At 45.9% G+C, this 20326-nt stretch overlaps 1 protein-coding gene across 6 annotated transcripts in view; it reads right to left on the bottom strand.

Annotated features, from left to right (window-relative positions):
- Positions 1-18: 18 nt before the first annotated feature.
- The window catches only part of DNM1 (dynamin 1), a 65393-nt gene continuing 45085 nt past the window's right edge, over positions 19-20326 (bottom strand). For 3 of the 6 annotated variants that reach the window (XM_030961766.1, XM_030961769.1, XM_030961772.1), the window contains 7 exons: positions 13538-13647; positions 12831-12942; positions 11653-11664; positions 10225-10395; positions 9811-10052; positions 9257-9475; positions 19-2041 (listed from right to left, as the gene is read on the bottom strand). In XM_030961766.1, the coding sequence (XP_030817626.1) occupies positions 1969-2041; positions 9257-9475; positions 9811-10052; positions 10225-10395; positions 11653-11664; positions 12831-12942; positions 13538-13647 (939 nt within the window). In that variant the 3' untranslated portion in view covers positions 19-1968. Of the gene's footprint in view, positions 2042-5914; positions 5952-9256; positions 9476-9810; positions 10053-10224; positions 10396-11652; positions 11665-12830; positions 12943-13537; positions 13648-20326 lie in introns of all 6 variants that reach the window. The other 3 variants (XM_030961770.1, XM_030961771.1, XM_030961767.1) reach the window with 3 other exon arrangements.

Genomic DNA, 20326 nt, shown 5'->3' with positions numbered 1-20326 from the left:
TAGTCATGGAGACCTTCATTATACAGAAATGAGTTTATTTCATCCAATAAACAAGAGTGACAGGTAGATCACAAACTGCATCACAGCTACTACCAGCACTGAGACAGTTCACCCACAAGTCTGGGGTAATACAATAACCCAACTGCACACAGCAGAGAATTTAACAATCAGCTCAAAAACTCAACATTGGGATTTGGTTAACTTTTTGGATGTGTGTGTATATATATATGTATATAGATATTCTTTTCCTACTTAAGTTTTTCCTAAAATTCACATGGAAGCACAAATGGCTTTTAACACCTGGACATATATAGATTTTTCATCTTATATATATATTTATAGATATTTATAACAGTAAAGATATGTTTCTCATTACTACAATATACTTGTTTAACTCCTTTAAGCAGCTGGGAAGGAAAAAAAAAAAAAAAAAAACAACCCCAAAAACAGTTTCACTACAATCACATCTGATATGTGTGTGTCACAAATTACAAACAAAACAAGCCCTGTGTGAGATTGGAGTCAGACCATTCCAGGACAGAACAGCTAAGAGGCAGGCAAAGAGTCTCAGAGGGAGCAGGCCTACATGTCAAATGGTGGTTTTGGGCTCTCCGGGCGGGCGGGACTGGCCTTACCCGGCCGGCTGGAGGTTAAAGACAAGAGAAACAAAGAAAAAGGAAAAGGGAAAGGGAAGGAGAAGGGGGAGAAGTAGTAAAACAATAGTTAAAATACAGAAAGGAACTGGCATCAGAACAATAGAGGATCCACAAGAGAAATTTTAGAGTAATAGCACTGAAACAAGAGAACTTCAACAGCAATCAGGCCTGGAGGACAGCCTGCAACACAGGTGGTTCATTTAGCTCTGGTAGAGACATGACATCCGAGATGTACAGGGTTGATATATTTTTTAATTCTCAAGTTTTTCAGTTTGTTTTTTTTTTTTTTTTAAATACACGTAGCATGAAAAGTAAAAACCAAACCTTAAGATGAGTTGTGATCAACAATGGTTACAAGTTTCCCCAAACACGTACCATCCACATGCAAGAAAAGGCTACGGAAGAAGTCACCACAGTACCCCAAAAACACTGAAAGATGTGCTTAGTTCAAAGCAGAAATATTTTCAACAAAACACCACACAGCAAACTCCCTGAAACATTTGGCTGTCCGTTTGCAAGGGGGGAGCAGCGTGTCTATTCCCCTCGCCCTGCTGGGTTCAGGAAAGTCAGCCAAAAATGGTGATGCAAGACAAGTGCTGGCAGGAGCCAGCGTGCCCCCAGCAGGAATGGCCCGGCTCCAGGAGCCAGGGTGAGCAGCTCTGTGAGCTCCCTGCACGCTGAGGTGTGTGTGCTATCTCGGACTTCACTCGGGCAGGACTGCGCTGATCCATTCATTCCCCCCTTCACTCATCTCCCTGCCTCACTTTCATACAAAGTTGATTGCACTGTTCCCAACATGAAATTTTTGCACCTTAGAAGTCAAGCTAATACACAGGACATTTAATCTGTTCCTAATGGGTGTCATGTGTTTTGACAGCATATTTTTGCTAAGCCACGCTTTTCTCTTAAAACTACAAGGAAAGAAAACAGCTACAGCTCAGTCCTGGGTGCTACAGCTAACTGGTGCAGGCAGGACACTTATCCAGGCTAGACTAGGCAGATGGAATTACTGGACGGACAGCCACCACTTGGACCTAAAGACGTCCCTGTGGCTGATCTCTCCAAGGAGCCTGTGTACTTCAGGGATCCATGCCACTGAATGAAGGCTACTCTATGCTCACAAAGCAATACAGGACGCACGAGCCAAGACAAAGAGCTCAATCACTAGGCTAGAGTTTTACACACACCAGGGAGGGGTGGTGGGAGGCAGGGCTGTGGGATGGATGAGAGGAGTGACTGTGGCTGTGGAAGGGAGGGTGGAATGGGGAAGCCACCAGCACGGCACTCGTCGCCAGCTGTCTACAGCCTCAAGTTATAAATCTAAGAGGGACGGTTCAGCCGGTCGGATTATGGTAGGTCGAGTAGGTGAGGCGGGGCCCCTTCTGCTGTGAAAAAGCAGGAAACAAAAACAAGAGAACACACACTGTGGTTAGCACAGCAATTGCAGTCACAACCACACATGCTTCTCCACTTTGCCTGAGCCAGCAAAAGAATCCAACCTGAGGCACAAACCCCCAGAGTGCAGCTCCACAAAGGAGACTCACAGGCTTCTACTCGGCCTCGCACTGGCCTTTCTGCACAGCACAGATCACCAGCAGAGCAATCCCCTGGACTGCCAGTTTTGCTTCCCTCTGAAATTTGGAAGTGCAGAGATTTACTGCCAGTAAGTGCCCTGGCTCTGGGATGAGTGGAGAAGCACGGACAACAGTGAGCTCCTGTATCAAGCACATGACAGTCACACAGCATGGATGGGTCCTCTGAGACGCGCTGCTGCCAGAGGCTCTTGGCTGGTTTGGAGGAGCACCTTCTACCCCTGCAAGCCTGAGATGCCCTATTCTGACATGAGACTGATCTTGGATGTCAGGGGCAGGCTTACAGCTTTCAGTCGTCCAGTTCTGGCACAGAGTAAATGCAGCTTCTACTTCAATAAAAGGAGCTTTGGCTACTTCTTCTCCATTCTGTTCCAACTCTTTTGCTGATACTTTAGCTACATAATGGGTGGCACTTAAGTGTTTGCCCTCTGCAGGGAATAAGTGTTCTAGAATCTCCTTCCTGTAAGGGACTGGGGGAAAAAAAAGCCACAACAAAAACATACAAGACAACACTCCTGATATGGCTCTCAGATCATTATCTGAAATACCACTTCAGTCTCAGACTACAGGCTGTAAGAAGGCTATAAATAAAAATGTGTTCTGTAAAACTGAGTCCAATCTGAGTTTTTCCTTTAAAGTATGCTCCCTGCAGTGTCTGCGACCTCAACTGCATTTTGCTGATGTTTCATTAAGATAAATGAATTGTTCAGTACCAAGCCAGGGTAATTTTAAGGTCCAAACTGCCTGAAATGCAAAGAGCAAAGCCAACAGCATGTAGACCAAATGGAGGGGAAGCCCTTGCACTGATCATACACTGATCACCAGGTGCCACATAATTAATGCCTCAATAATTCCACACTGACAAGATTTAGATTACAGAGAATCAACTTGCTGCTAGAAATGAGGATATTTGTACCAGTAATCTATAATCACACTGGCACTAGAGGAGTTACACTCCTATAAATCAGGGCAAGTTCCCTCATTTAGCAAATAAACCAGAGCAACTCTCCAGTCCTGTTTATTAAACCTCAGCAGAACTTACTGCTCCAGATTTATTAAGCCTCAGAGCTAAATGCACAGTTCCCACATGTCATGATCTCTAAAGGGCTCACGGGGTAAATGCAGCCACACCAACCCTTTGGTGGCTTCTACTGTCACTGGAACAGCAACAGCACCTGAATTTAAACCTTACAGAACTTCAGCTCGACATTTACAGAGATGCTATTGCATCATCATATTAGAAGGCATTTTTTGAGAAGGTGAAAGGACTGTTTGCATTTCAGGAGTTTGCACAGGTTGTGCTAAAAGCCTCTAAGGGTTCACATGAAAAAGGTGCTTGAAGCCACCAGAGTATGTCAAGTGTTCTGGCAGGAGTGGCCACTTGACCCTAGCGGGATAAATAGGGCTGAAAGGAGCACAAGTAATTCACTGGTAGATGGGCTGCTTTTTGTAATGTACTATGATTGATTTTTGCACTTATTTCTCTCAGCATTCAAAGCATTTTAAGGTGTGGGGCTAGTTTTTAGACTTGTAGGCTATTTCTGTTGAGGTTTTCTGGAGATGCTTGCAGAATCTGCCTGGTAAGGTTAGAAAAGGCTGAAAACTGTTTACCAGCACTAAAAGGGGCAGAGAGGTCTCTCAGGCAACATCTACCCCCAAAATGCTGCTTCAGTCAGACTACATTGCTTTTTATATCACTGAAAAGTCACTTTTCCCTGTCAGGACAAGGAACAAAGTTTTGCTCACAGGGAAGCCTGTGGCTGTCTCCAGTACATAAGAAGGAAGACCTGAGCCCTAGCAGGAGCCCAGGGAGATGAGTTCCAGTGACTGTCACATCCTTTGAAGTCAGTCTTTCAGGCCATACCCAGAGAGAACACTGAGCTAATCCTATCTAAGAACCACTGGGCTAATAGGGAGTTCTGTTGAACTATTTCTGTTGAAATAGGGAGCTCTGTTGATAAGGACCTAACAGAGGTGGGAAAGGATCATGTTTATTCCCTTGGACTGCAAAAGGTTTTGGGTATAATTTTTTGGACCATTTAGTGGTTGGGTTTTTTTTTCTTGGTTGTTTGTTTGTTTGTTTGTTTGTTTGCTTTTGTGGGTTTTTTGTTGTTGTTGTTGTTTTGTTTGGTTGGGTTTTTAAATTTTTTTTATTTTTATTTCCTTGGTGCTCTTTATGCCAGATTAAAACCAGAATGCCCCATAACAGCGAGTCCCAGAATGGGGTACAGACAACAGTAAGGGTCCTTCCCAAGGCTGTTCACCCAGGATGCATGTTTCCAGGGCTGCCAGGGATGTCTGCAGTAGGCAGAATATGGGAGGAAACTGCTGATTGCTCCAACACCTCTGCAGTGTGTCAGCAATGAGGAGGGTTGCTGATGACGTCCTCAAAGATGTCAATCGTGAGCAATCACTGCAATGTGGCACCTCTCAGCTCTACCTGCAGTTCTGTGCAGCAGTAACAGACACCATCTACTGCAAGATGGGGGCTGGCTGAGACCCCCCTGCCCCAGAACAGGGGCTTGAACTTCGCTATTCCTATTAAAATAGGATTTCAGCACATGTTCCTCGCCCCCAGATCTCTCTGCCACAATCAGCAGCAAGGGAATCTGCAGGAGCTGCTGCTTCTCCACTCCTCTGTCATGAAACAACATCCACAGAGAAAGGGAGGAGGGGCCCAGAAAATCCACACCTGCCCTGTTTTGCCCTCTGTACCTCTTTGTTAATAAGGGCTGGAGGTTCCCAAGAAAAGGACTCAGGAGAATTTGCTAATGTCCCTCTTCACACCCCCACTGACATTAAGAGGATGAGCAGCACACAGCACAAACCCACACCCTGCTACATCACTGAACCACTACAATGCTGCAAAATGCAGGGAGAGAGAGGAGAGGGAAATGGGCTGAGAGGACAGGAGCTCAGGGCAGAGTGTTTGAGGGACACAGATCACTACACCCTTCCTCCTGCAGAGGAGAGAAGGCAGTTTGAATGGAAGCAGGAGAGTAACCCAAAAGGTAAAGGGTCAAGGGGAGAACAAACAAAGGGAGTTCACATCTATCTGATGGTGGGACACAAGGATAAAAGGGAACATTCAATGTCAGAGTTACCCTGCACTCAGACATGGAAGTCCTGATATTAATGACCCAAACTCCTCTTGACTTCCATGAGCACTAGGGATACAGTGAGGATGGGAGCACTTCTCCAGCCAGACATTAGAATATAAGAAGAGGAGTCTGAACTATCAGCTCCCCAAGTCTCTGTGTGGATCCTAACAGAGCTGACAGACCAAATCAAAGCAGAGTTTATTCAGCTGATCTTACAGTCAGTGTGGATATAAGCCAAATGAAAGACACAGAGTTTAGACCTTGCTGTCAGAGCTCATTCCCCCATCCCACCTTCTCTATTTAGAAGCAGAGAAAGGATCCTCCAGACCTCAAATCAGGTACTGAAGCTTTCCCAGCTCCTGCAGCTCAAGCAGCTGCTCTGGCTCTGATCAGCCAGTTTTTCTGTTCAAGACTCCTCCCTTTATGAGATCCTGGCAGAGGTGGTTCATCAGACAAGGGACTCTGTTACTAACACAAGAACTGGGCAGCAGAGGAGAGCTGCAGAGCAGAGCTGGAGGATGGGGACACAGTGACTCATGCATCACAGTGAGAGTGCAGAACCTACCGTGGCTGCCAGTCCTCAGGGGTCACTGATAGTGATTCTGAAAGACAACATGAAATCAACATGGCAGTTCAGACAGTTCAAGGCAGAGGCCACACAGACTGTCAGGAAGGTGGAACAGATACACAGGCGCTGGCACAGACAGTCACACATCCCCCTCCAAGCACAGCATGAGCAGGGGGACTGCAAACACCCAGAAAACACTCATGGCCTCATCTCTGCACACATCCAGACCCTGTTGTGCACAGGGGTGCATCAAACCCCATCCATCTGTCCACACACCTACTGGCTGTTGCTCACTCACCCAAGCTGCTCACATTCACCAGTGTCATAGCCAGGTTTCAGCACCCACCAGCTGGGCACAGCAGCTGGGCTTGTCTCTCTCTGATAGAAGATAGGACTCCTATCTTCTGACCAAATTAAATGTTTAAGAAAGAGCTCAGGAAAGAGGGACATAACATGTAGTCCTGAGCACTACCTCAAATGGCACAAAGCAGGTGAACGTTTTTCTGAAGGTCATAAATCGTTAAATCAGCTACTCTGACCTCCTGAATAATTCAGGTCATAGAGCTGTGAGACCTTATCATAGAATGGTTTGGGTTGGAAGAGACTTTAAAGATCATCTAGTTCCAACCCCTGGCCATGGGAATGGACACTGGCCACTAAATCACTAGGGAGATAATTTGTCCCTTGAAACTGTGTGCCCAGGAACCCTTTGGGAGTTCCAGTGATGTGCCCCCATTGTACTGACCAGGACAGCAGCCAGTGAGAACCATCCCTGCCAGGAGGTAACCCCAGACCCATGCCCTTGTGATACCAAAGAATGGACAACACATTTATGCCTTCAATACGTTTTTCCAATGGTTGAGTCATTCACACTGAAATTTTCTTAATTCTCCTTCAAGCTCTTCTACCTACAGGTTCTATCAAACTATTTTAAACTAGACCCTAAATATGTGAGGGAATACCTTCACAGATTTCTTTCCCAGGTCAAATCCTAAATGCAGTCCACTGCACATGGATAGGATCTTGGATGGTTTGTAACTGTCAGCTCCCAAAATTGGAGCTATATTTGTCTATATGGATTTCCACAGTAAAGTGAATAAATGCTAAGCACAGAAGCAGAATGGTAAGCCTTAAGTGTCCTTAATTATATGCAGGAAAATCTTTCTGTGCAAAAAAATGTACCATGTGGTGATTACATGTGAAAATGTGTTTATACATTTATGTTTATGAAAAAAGAGGAGCATGACACTTGTGTAAGTTCATCATTCATAAAATCAAATGCTCAAACCAGAGGTACAAACTACCAAACATCTCCACAAGCATCAATGAGCACACAAAGTACACCCAGCCACCACCACCCATTTGAGATCACTCCACACGACCAACTCCTCCACCAAAGCCCACCTGTGCTGAACACAAGAGCTTTGTTCCTCTCTCACACACTGCACAGCCCAGTTAGCAGGGGAAAAATGGGTATTAAAAAAGCAACAATGGAGATGGCATTCGTTCACCCATGGCAGAAGGACCCGAGTCCAAGTGCTAGCAGGGAACATTCTTATTCTATATACAGGAGAGGAAGAGAAAGAGTCCCTTGTCATTGGAAATTCTCCATTCATCAGTGAACTCAAATGACAAGCTGGTATCAGGATCCGGAGGAGTCTATGAACAACTGGAAGAATCAGAGAGGGGGATCAGAGAATGAGCATCACACTTCACAGCTTCTGGAATTACATTCTCAACTCCAGATCAGGGCAGTCAGTAGCATGCAATCCAACCTACCATCTCTCCTAAACCAAGGGGCTGCTCAGTTAAGCATGAAACTCTTTCCTCCTCTGCTCCAGTGCTGTTTTCCTACCTTTCCCTAAGCCCTTGTACTCATGCAAAAGGCAGAAAAGCCATTAAGATAAGCTATGACAGGTTTCTTTTAAAAAAGGCCAATTCATTTCAGCCCATTTGGGGAATCCTATCACCATGGCCAGGTATATAGAATATTTTTCATGAGTGAAGAAATGAAACCGAGTGAAAGGAGGAAAATGGAGACATAAAGAAGCGAAGTATACTGAAAACAAAACCACAAAGTAACAGTATATGGAAAGGCAGGGTCACAAGAAGCAGGAGCCAAAATACACAGTAGAAGCATGCTGACATCCATAGGTGCCTCCACAGCCTCCAGGGCAACACTGAGGTATGTGAGGACAAGTTACTGTGGGAGCTGCATCAAGGTGCATAGGAAGGACTGGGGCAAAGGCACCAAGAAAGTAAAACCATTTGCATACACCAGAGTCAGAAACTGGTCTATAAAGCTGTCTGGACTCATCCACCTCTGGGCCGGCTGCAGCCTGGCAGAGAACACTTCCCTCCAAACAGGCAACACCAAACATGAGCTGGGCATTATTGCAGGAGGAATATTGAACCCACTCTGCCACACACCATCCCCAACCATGGACAGGCTTGGTGTTTCCACAGAAAATGGCAAAGTTTCAGACCTGTGCCACCAGCACCCACTGGAGAGGTGTTTTCCACAAGGGAAGCATTCCCTCTGTCATGTCACTGGGGAGCTTCTGGTTGTGCTTGTTCTTTACACTGCAATTACCTACTCTTCCTCAAGGGAAACTAAGTACCCAACATAAAAGCATTCCTGGTTCCAGACTGCTTCCCAAGTCCTGTTCAGGAACATGTACTCAGCTGCACCAGGATAATCCCTTATTACTATGTTCAAGTGTGTCTGAAGTGACTGAAAAGGAAAGGAAATGAGTTTCCTAATGGGAAGGCAAAGCTGTGTGATTTGAACTCTCTAGACTGGAAAATGCTGAAGTTGATTACACAAGCAACAAAACTGCCTAAGAATTCATTTCCCTGCCAGTGATCCTGTGATACTCTCCTAGCCAGAAAGCAACTGAACAACAGCTCTGAAGGTCTTCCAACTCACCATGAAGAACTCTGGGCCAAGAGAAAAGGGGCAACTTCAGACTTTGGGGAGCCCTACACAGAGGGGAATCTCACCCCAGTCCTGTGATTTATCTGGTGACTACAGGCATTGGTACAATTGCTGTAAACCTTGGGTTCAAGGTTTTCTCCCATATTCTTTATAGAGGCTTGTAGAGAGAAACAGCTGCCCCTCTGTTTCTGAGAGCTTCCTTGGCATTGCCTCATCCATACAATGGAATCTCAGAGGACAACGATGCTCCTGCCTCTGGATTCAATCCAAATATCCAAAGGCTCTACCCACACCATGCACTCCATTCTCCTCCTATGGCCCAGGCAGGCCAAGTGCTGCCAAGGCTCCAACCCAAAACCAGAACATCATCCACCTGCACGGAGCAGCGTTTCAGGACTTACCTGGGAACACCAGGAGGAGCACGATTAGGCCGAGAAGGAACCTGAGGTGGGGGCCCGAAGGGATCAGGAGAGGCACCTGGCCTGGAGGGCACAGGGGGGGCACCACCCAGCGTGGACCCACCAGCAGGAGGTGGCCCAGGAGCTGGTCCACGAGACCCAGGCCTGGCGGGGGGCACTGCAGGAGCTCTCCTCTGCGGCGTGGGGCTGGATGTGGGGGACCTGCCAAACAAACAAAGGCATTCAACTGCAGCAACAGCTCTGGGATGTCACCACAGGCACCACTCAGCCTAGTTTCTCTCTAGCTTCACATCACTTTACACACCACCCTTTGGCTTTCAAGAACCACACCAGGCTGCTTTCAAAGCTACATCAACCCCATCCAACCCAAGCAGAAAATCTCTGTAAAGATGTCATAGGAGCCTGCCAGCAGAAACACCCAGGACTCTTCATCCACAGGAAGAAGAGGAGGACTCCCTGTGTCAGTGGGAGGCCCCAGCAAGGCTCTGAAGAGGCGTCAGGCAGCTCTGGGGGCTCTCCCCCTGAGCCTCTGGTACCTGCGTCCGGACGGTACGCTCTGCACCTGCAGCCAGGAGTCGTCCACCGGTGGGGGCATGGGGGTGCTGATGGTGCTGGTGTTGATGTCCCCGATGATGTTGAGGGCCTCCTTCAGCGCGTGGTACATGCGCAGCATTTCGTCGCGGCGCTGCGCCTGCTCCGCCGACTCCTCCATCAGCGTGTTCTGGTCCCCGCAGGAGTACAGGTTTGCCAGCAGCTCTGAATGGATGAAGTCCTTGGTCTGTAAGTGAGCAGAGAGAGGGAATCAGTTTTCACCATCTCCCCCAAAACACTCTATTCTGTCCCCACCTCTTCCTTCCAAGCTGCCTTCTGTTTTTCTTCATTTTTTCCTCCCTCCCTATTTTTCTCCTTCCTGCCTCTCCCACCTCCATTGACCACAGCGAGATAAGTACATTGTTTATCATGAGGTGCATGATTGTCTTCGGCATGAGGTCTCTGATGGTTTTGTTGACAATTGCCATGTAGGAATCCACCAGGTTCCTGATCGTTTCCACTTGTCTCTCCAGCTGAGGATCCATGGAGTGCATGAAACTATCTCCTCCATTCTCCTCTGCTTCACTGGCCTGCAGAAAAAAAGGAGAAACATATTGGTTCTTCAAATGTAACATAAAATTGGCTTCTCATGAGAGCTGAGAGAAGAGTAAAAGGGAACAGGCAGGAAGCGCATGCAATAAATAAAATTTATTTAAACTTACATCTTGAGTTGTGATTGTCAATGCACAACTCAGTTTCTACAGACCTCTCCAGCTCAGATCTGAGAAGTCTTAGCAATAAAGCTGCTCTCTTAATAGAAAGTCATTAAGAAAAGGTGAAAGGCAACAGGGACTCCTGACACATGTTCAGAGGTCATGGCTCTGGTGCATCTCAAAGCTGTATTATTACTTTTTAATGTTTACAGCTTCCTGAAAGGTTCTTCATTTGATCTGGGTTTTCCATGACCAGAGTCAGTTAAAACCAAGAATCATTCACCATAAATTAAGTCTCACAGGCTCTCTGCCATGCTGCATCTTTGTTCTCATTATACAAATGAGAAAAGAGATACAGAGAAGTGAAACAACTGCTCCTCTCAGGCTGACCACAAGTAGATGGAATAAAGTAGAAAACTTCCTATCACTTCAACTGCAACTCCTGCATCATAAGTTATAATTATCTTTTCTTTCACACCAAGCAGATGAATCTCCTCCTGTCTGCCTGAAGTACACTGCTTGCTGTCAAACATCAAAGTCCAGGTTTTACCTTACAGAATAAACAAGCTCCAAGGCCCCTCCATTTGGGATCAATTTCAAAGTATTGAAGCATGAAAGAACTGCCTTCCTCAATGTTTATTTAAAAAAAAGCCCCATGATTGTATAATGAAACATCTTTGTTTTAAACAGCCCTAGTCTGAACAATTTGCCATGTAGGAAATGGCTTCTCTTTTGTTTTGGGGAACAAAATATATGAGAAAGGGCAAATTCTTTTGTTCATTTGAGCTTTTGCTGAGAAGATCTTACATAATGAAGGAATGCAAGGTCTCAGTGTGAAACAAAGTAAAGGAAGTGGATGTCAAACAGGACAACTTAAAAAAAAGTGAGGGTAAAAAAAAACCCAAAAAGAAGCTTGCACCAAGATTCAGAAGTCATACAAAAAGGGAGGAATAAAAAGAAAAAAGGAAAACTCAAACCAAGAACAGAAACAGACAGCAGGAATCCAACAGAGGGTACAAAGAGGGAGAAGAAGCAAATGCCTCTCAGGAAATTGTGACAAAAGGAGAAAAAAAATGAGAGAAATATCTGGTGAGAGCCCCAGGAGGCAACACAGGCAGAGGGGGTCAGACTTACTTTGTCCTTGTCCTGGCAGGCCAGTTTGAGCATACATGGAAAAAATTAAAAGAAAAAGGGACAAAAAATAAAAAATGACTTTTAGTTGGTCTCAGAATTTGGAGAAGGTCCCAAAATAGCACTGACAAGCAAAAGACCAATCCCACTAAAAATACATCAGTACCCCTATTACTCTAGAAGGGGAACAAGTGAACTGTTTAGCTAAACTGAAAAGTGGGGTGTTCTGCAAAGGAAACCATATTGTTAGTAACAAAGGACAACTTTCTTACCTGCAGGGGCCACTGCCATTCCTTACAGGGGATTTGAGACAGGGACCAGGGTTCCCATGTCACACCCCTCCACTTGCACAGCAACAGGTGCCAATGGCCACTGTGGCTAAGAGGCCCAGTCTGGTTCAAAGCTAATCTGAAGTCATGTCACTGCTAAAATCAAGTCCCTAAGCCTCTTTTTAAAATCTCTTATCAGTTTGTTAGGAAAAACCAGCAAAATTCAAGTGTAACAGGACAGAATGCAAAAAATCTATTAGAAGCAACAAATACAAACAGAAAAGCAATTACCACTTTTCTAATGGGAAAACTATTTATAGTAGCTTCCTCTCACAGAGGAACAGGAAAGGCTTTGAACAGAAACAAATATCACAATTGTCTAGAAGATACTTTTAAAGCACAAAATAATGCTGACAATAAGTGCTGTGGGACAAGGGGAAGGGAAGAGATAAGAGTTCTTGCTAAAGGAGCATATTAGAGTATCCACAAAGCAAAATTCAAAGAACATCCCTCCCTAATTAGCTGGAGGAAGGAAAGTTGGAGAACTGCTAAATCAGGAGGTTCCTAATAAGGCTGTACAGAGTTAACAAAAAGGAATAGTGCCTTTGCTCAGTGGATACCATACCAGTTAATAGTCACAGTATTAAATGTCACCCTTATATTGTGAATTTAATGTCCACAAAACAAGACAGCTAGAGGGATTTATCAAGGCAGTCTTTTCCTACTTTATCTTCCCTTTGAAGCTGCCAATTACTTTATCTCAAGCTTCCCTAATGGAAGCACCAGAAAGAATTCTCAGCTCTGGAAAGACAAAACCTTCACAGACTTATTTTAAACACAAGAAGATGAAGCTATCCCTCTCAAGACACATGCTGTGCTCCTGCTTATCCCATTATTGTGGCTGTCACTTACCCCAACACGCTCTGGGTAGACTCCTGCCCTAAGGAATGAAGCCTTCCAGCTGTCCACCTCCTCCTGGGTCTCACAGGCCAGCTCCAGCTGCCGGTAGTCCTTGTAAACATTCCTGACAGGAAGACACATATTTTATTATTCTCTCTCTCGACTCACAGATCTGCCCATATTTGACAAGGATATCAATGACTAGGGAATCCTCCTGTCATTTTAAGACAGAGACACTTGGTCCCTTGCTAGGAACCTCCTGATGACCCTGCAGAAGGAACTTTTTTTTTTAATCAGGTTTGACTGCTCTCAAATCAGTTGTATGTTTCAACAAGGCCTGGAAAAGATTCTCTTTTCAATTCTGCTCGCTGCTGGACTCCTTCACCCATTCCAGGTCTTATGGATTTCCCTAGTCACTCACCAAGAACACTGTGATTATAAATATATATCCCAGCCACAGGCAGACCGAGGTAACCACACCAAAAGGCTGAAGGGTTAAGTTCACACCACAAGCCATGCACTGGCAAACAAAAGGAAAATTATACATATCTGTAAGATCAGAAGGAATGAAGTTAAATCCTCCCATCTCCTTCGGAAGTGGCTGTCCTGAAAGGACCTCACATCTTTCCTGGACAGCTATCCTAACACACTCATCCCTACTCTGTTACATGAATCCTGTCCCTGGCTCCAGCAGCTTGCTGTGCTGAGATGGAGCATACCTCTGTTCAGTGTTGAAGAGAGCAAAGATGTGCTTGCTGGACATGAAGCCCTTCTCCACATCCCGCAGTTTCAGGTTATCCACTGGTAACATGTACTTCTTCTCCTTTTCCTGAAAAGGGAATGAGGAACAAGTCACTCCCTGCTCCAGGGCTACCTCTGCTCTGCCAGCATGGACTATCAGCATCAGGGCCCCACAGCAACAGAGAGGCATCCTCAGACCCAGGTCCTCTGTTTCCTTCAGTCTGTGAGAGAAGGGGAAAGCTGGAAACAAGAGTTTGTCCTTCCCAACTGCTTTTGTGATGTGGCCCAACAACCCTGTCCCACTGACTCCTCCAGGACCAGACACCAGCACAGCAATATCCAACCTCCCCAGATTGTGCTCAGCACTGTGGTCCCACTCTTCTTAGCAAAGGGGGTCAACTCAGGTTCAGGAAAAGCCAGAGATGTAATTGAGAAGCTGGTTTGATACAGAAGTTAGGTGTCAATAAACCTTGATGTGAAATACAGTGTTAAAGATCTGGTTTGTTTATATAGATGTATGTATATATGTATATATATCTCAAATTTACCTCTTCAGAAAACTTGACTTGCTGATTTTGTTACTTCATCCTATCACTGTCCTAGTCCTACACTCTATTAGTTACTGTGAACCCTTCACCTTCATTAAAAAAAAAATCAAAACTTGATTACCTTTTACATTTGCATTCAGAAACTAAGTCAGAAATTATAACCTGTGCTTAGTCTCAAATCTGGATCTACAGCAAATTAACAGAACTGAATGTGGTTTAAGGCCCTCATTCAGAGCATCCTTTCCCAGCTGGGAATTATACCCCAGCATAACAGGAGAGGGAGCCCTCACACTGGTCTCCAAAAGGCAGAATGCAGTTCTCCAAGACCAAGCCAAACCCAGAGCATCCTCCAATGTGCAAAGCAAGCATGTGAGACTGTCCCCTTGTGAGATCTTGTTTGTAGACTTTTCTTGGCTGGAAACAACATGATCACTCTTGGGGGAAACAGGATGGAAAACAAAGCTGGGCAGTGAGGAGAGATCCTGAAGAGCTGACCAGGAAGGAAAGGCAGGGCAGAGGAGCAGGTAAAAGTGACAAAGCTGCTGAGCTCTAACACCCAGACAATTGCAAGTCCAGCCTAACATCCTCTTAAGCTTCAGCTAAATTTACTTGAGTTTGCTAAGGATACCAGCACCTCACAGTACTGAGATATCCCAAAGACAAAACTGTACCAGTTCACTGCTAATCATATGCAACAGGAATATCCCAAAAAACAGCACCTAGAAAACAGAAGAGATCTCTTGGGCTGTTGCCAGACTCCCTTTCAAAGATGCCAGGCCATGAAAACACAAGAATTCTTCCAAGCAATTTTCCCTGGAGTTTCTAATACTGCTGATCAGCTTTAATTAGATGTGGGCAGGTATTTTTCTACTGGGATATCTGTCAGCCACATGCTGCTCTCAGAGCTACTCAGACTACTTCAGATTCTGTGAGCCACAAAGAACTTGCAAGTTTTCTATTACTCTGGGTTGTCACTACGCTGACTTAGGCTGAGCTAGTGACCTAGAAGAGAACAACACCAACTGCTAAATTCTAGGCAGAGTAAGACCATCCTCACTGCAGCCTCACTTAAATGGAACTCCCTGCATCCACTCCACAGTCCCTGGGCTAGTAAAAAAACCCGCCAACCACCCCCCACACATCCCCCCCAAAAGCCAACAAAAAACCAAAATAAACAAAACAAACAACAACAAAAAACCACCAAAACAAAGAAAACCCCTGCAAATAAACCAAAAACCCAAACCACAAAAACCCCCCAAAAAAAAAAAAAACCCCACACCACCAAAACACCCACAAAAAAACCACTCAACAAATACAACAAAAACTGCTGATGTTAAAGATGTCTGAGGAAAACCTTCTGCATTAGGCCCACATAATTTCATAGAAGTTCAGCAATAGTGTCATTCTTCAGGAAAAAATGTCCAAAAGTAAGGGAATTCCATGTCCCTGATATGGAAACAACGTGCTCTTTGCCAGAGTTTCAACTTTCACCCTTTCCAAGCTCTCACAGTAATGCTGCCACATGATCAAGACAGCACTATCTCCACACGCTGATCTTGCCACAGACAACAGAAGACAAAATATCTGTGTGCCAGCACAACTTATCAGTCCTCGAGGTGGAGGCAGCAAGAGCAATCAAGTGGAGGATGTGGGCACAAGACAAGGAGCCCCCAGGCCAGGCAGGCTGCAGTGAGCCCCTGCTGCTCCCCATCTCCTTACACCTCCCCCTTCCCAGTCCCCCACTTCAGCCTTTCCAGCTTCTCAGCTTTCAACCCAGCCTGTTTTATATCAACAATCTGACTTCATTTCCTGAATGTAGAGACAGGAAAGTGTGGAATGAGCTGCCAAGGGCTGAGCCTCTCCAAACTTTGGCTGAGCACTCTGCCCATACGTTAGCAATCTGGCAGGGTGTGCTATGGCTGAGCAGCATCCTGGCCAAGAGGGGAAAAGGGCTTCTCTCTCTCTCTGGCTTTCCAGACTTGGAGTCAGGAGGGAAGAGAAGGAAGAGCACAGATAGAAATGGGAAAGTAGTTTGTGAAATCCTATATTCAAAGTCCTCAGTCTGATCCCAAGAGGCTTATGTTATTCATATAGCCCTTCATCAATAAGGAGAAGAAAAAAAAATCAGGCAGAACCGTCCCTCAGCAGCAGAGTATGTGTTATATAAAATGTGCTCCTTGGCTGTGAGTTCATCTGTAGAGCCATGAGGCCAAGGGGAGGTGTGGCAGAGGCAGAGACCCCCAGACTGTACAAAACAGACGATGGTGCTCAGTGTTGGCTTGGGAATATTGCAGGCACAGGGTAACCACCCCTCATCAGGGCTGCTGCTCCCCCCAGGAGTCAGCCTGCATGGAGAGCTGCAGAAAGAGATGACTGCAAGCTCCTTGCAGAGGCAGGAAAAGTGCCAGAGGATTATTCCCCCGCCCCCAGCACAGTGCAGAATGCAGCCATATGGCTCTGTACTCTGCATCTACCAGGGAAAGAAAATACACATGGCCAGGAAACCAACCAGGATCCATGAGCCATTCCAGTTGTGGGCTGGCAAGCACAATAACTGCAGGAAAAAAGTGATGCTGCAGTTGCAGCCTGATGTTCCAACGTCCTTTATTATTGCTACACATCTCTTTATGGTGGCTAAATCCACACATCTCTTTATGGTGGCTAAATCCTAGAGAGGGGTTTTGGCCAGATATAGCAATAATCTGCACTATCACTTGAATTATTTGTTGCTAAACTGTAGGTAATAAGCTGCAAGAAGTTCACAGAATTTACCAGGCAGCAAGCCAACCTGACTCCAAGCATTCCCTCCATTCACCTGGACTGCCTCAGCAGCAAAGTAAATTTTCCTGCTCTTGGATACATGCAAAATGAAGCTGACAGATGCATGTGTGGGCTCCCTAAGGTTGGAAATTGGCACTCACAGCACAAGAAAGTAATTGGCAGAATTATCAGATCTCAGTTTGCATTTGGAGCATAAATAAACTAATTAAAGGTTTCCCTGTAGCTGTTATGACAAACACCTTTTTCTGCACAGAGACAAAGGTCTGTGGATATGGGAGAAGACATTGCCATTGTTTTAATTGGAAGCTGTGTGAAATTAGGAGAAATTCATCTTGCTTAAACGTCTTAATCTCCTTTTCCTCCTGCAAGATGTAAAGTATTACAGGTAAACAAATCTGCCCCAGAGATGCCTGGAGTTTCAGTAAAATTGTTTCTGTTAAACACATGCACAGCGTTTTGGGAACTCCAGTAATAAAACTCTACTCCAATGGAGAAACATTAACACCATAATTTATAATAAACACACTGCACAAATACATGCACACTAAAAGATTATTAGGAAAAATTCCAAAGTGTTTTTCAGGGGCTATCTGAAAGCAAGTGAGCTGAGCTTTTTAAGTGGAACCAACCACTCTCAAGATGTTAGCAATTGCTTTCTGCTTCTTGTCTTAGCAAGTAGAAGAGCTGAATCTGTGAGATGTGAGTCCTCCAGGAAGCCCTGGTCATCCCACTACACACACACATCTTGAGACCATCTTTCCCAGACACAGCCCACCTGTGTCACTTTTGCCCTCAGACCATAATTTATAGGAATTATTCCTCCCCCAAGCTGCAGAGCAGCTGTAATGGCTCATTTACATCAGAAAGTTGCCTTGGTTTAACTTAAACAACACATCCTAAGATTTTAAGCTGATTTATTTCAAAAGCTCTGTAGACACTAGACCTGGACTTATATGATTGATCACAACCATTACTGTTGGCTTAGTAAGCACAGCAATGGTAATTAACTCACCTGCACTAAAGATTTTTATTCACATCAGCTGAAAGAATGAGCAGATTTAAACCTGCAGCCAAGTGCCACCCTAGGAAGCCATGAGGGGGCTTATGAAGAAGCAGAGGCAGAAGCCTGAGTTGCTTGAGAGAGACTTTAGTGCCCAAAACTCGACTGTCATGACCCCTTTAACATCACAGCAATGCCCACCAGCCCTCACAAAGGACAACCAGGCACTTCTCCCCAGTCCCCTTGTGCCAGGGCAGGGATGAACCATCCCAGAGTATCTGACTTGCTTTGCTAAGGGAAAGCACAACACACACAGACACACACAAAGTGCTTCACACCCCTGAGAGAGGGCAGGTTACACCTCCCCAGTGCACCACCAGTGCCAAGATGGGAGCTCCAAGTGTTCACATTTTTGGTCACAAATCTTAACCATCCACACCAGGAGAAGGAATCCTGGAAGGGAAGAGGAATGAAGTCCCCTTTTATCCCTGCAGCACAGGGAGAGGGAGCAAATCCTGTGGGCAGGGAGTAACATCTGGAATCACTAGATGAGAGCCAGGCGTCACAGAAAGCGACAGCATTCCTCAAGTTTCCATGCAGGGTAGGGAACCTTCCTTTCCCCCGCGCAACCCCATCCGTCAGCCGCTCACTTCCTGCCAAACTCTGCCTTCCCAGCAGCCAGCAAGCTCCTCCCTCGAGTCTAGTTAGCTTTCCACTGCCACGTCAAGTGAGGCAGAAGGACAGAAAGGAGGCAAGAAGGGAGGGAGCAAAAACCAGAAGAGGGAGGGAGGCTCAGCAATGCCAGGGCGTAGTGGGGGGAGAGAAAGAAGGGATGTGGATTGCTCCTGCAGCAGCCAGAGGTGAGCTGCAAGGGCAGCTGGCCAAGGTTGCCTTCTGCAACCCTGTCCAAGGACCTTCTGGAGGGCTTGGAAGCAAAGGCTGGTTCTGTTTGAGCTTTGCTCTGGACCCGCTGGTCTTCAGGACAGGAGATGAGGGTGCAATGGGGCCTGAGGATCCTCCCACACAGCTCCATGGGGAAGAGAAGGAGTTGAATGAAGCAACAAGTTCTGCACATCTGGGTGACAGCCAAGACTTCCTCCTCAAACTGCAGTAATCGATTTTTTTTTTTTCTCTTTCTAAAAAGGTGCAGCATCTCCCAGGTGGAATCCAGGTACCAGCCTGACACCAGCAATGGAAGAGGAAGGCGCTTGGAGACTTGCTCCAAATTGGAAACATGCAGGGAGCAACATTTCTTCTCCCCCAGCTGCCAGAGGAGGATGTTTTTCCAATCAGGACTTGGACTTTCGTTCACCCCATCTCTGCCCCGCACAACCCCATCCCAAAAGCAGGGAGGGGAGAGGACTAACGAGCTGCTGATTGCCGGAGAGCAGAGAGCAGATCGCAGAGGCTCCACTCCGTCTGCCCAGTGTTCAGACTACCTGTTCAGGACTACGAGATTGTACAGTAGTCTGCACATTGGTTAGGCTGTGCTGGGATACACCACACACTGCCAGTGCTGCACGGGGACGGCAACACCTGCACGGCAGAGGGAACGCTTGGAGAGGGTGGGCTCTGGGGATGGCTGCATGCAGAGGTCACTCATCTCTCAGCCTGGGAGGGTCTAACTCTTTGGAGCAATGCCTGATGATCACTTCTACCTGCCTGTTCACCAGCCTACTCACAACCCTCTTATTTCTGCTCTGTCTCTCTCATTCCATTCTTATTTCTTTCAGTTTCACGTGCTTGTCTCAAGGTAGCTGTGTTCAGGATGGCTTGTGTTTCACATGCTAAGCTTTGCCATAAAATGCAGAAATAAACACACAGGCCTGTCAGAGTCACAACTGTGGTGTGCTTTGCTACCTGAGAAGGCAGGTTCAAGCATAGAAAGGTGACTGGAGGAAGGGGAGTTCATACTGTAAAGAATATTGGTCATAATACAAAGAAAAACCCACAAGGGATTCAAAGTTGCAGTTTTGGATGCTCTGGATGTTGTGTTTGCTTTGATGTTTGTCAGCCAGAGAAAGAAGAGAAAATAAGTGAAAGCATAAATGAGGACTGATAAAATCTGAGTAAGATTATGAGAAAACATACACTTGTGAAAAAAGATAAGTGCATGAATGGAAAGGCTCCACAGAGAATGTAAAGAAAATGAACATTTTCCAGAGAGCACCTGAGAGCAGCATGAAAGCAGGAGAGGAACCACCTCAGAGCAGACCTACTCTTATGCTCTTTAAAACAAGCTGGATGCAAAAACTTGACTGCAGCCAACTCATCACAGCAAGCTTCTGATGACTGGGGCCATTTGAGTAAAGAAAAAGGATTTCTACCATCTGATCTGGGCCTCAAGGACATGGACTGGGAAGTGGACAGGGCCAGAGAGGAGGGAAGTGCATGTGTACAGTGGGGGGACAGTCTCTACTGATCCATGTGTTTATTTG

The sequence above is a fragment of the Camarhynchus parvulus genome, chromosome 17, assembly GCF_901933205.1.
Source record: "Camarhynchus parvulus chromosome 17, STF_HiC, whole genome shotgun sequence".
Lineage (NCBI taxonomy): Eukaryota > Metazoa > Chordata > Aves > Passeriformes > Thraupidae > Camarhynchus > Camarhynchus parvulus.
The sequence above is the reverse complement of the archived record's forward strand: the minus strand, read 5'-3'. Positions and strand labels throughout refer to the sequence as shown.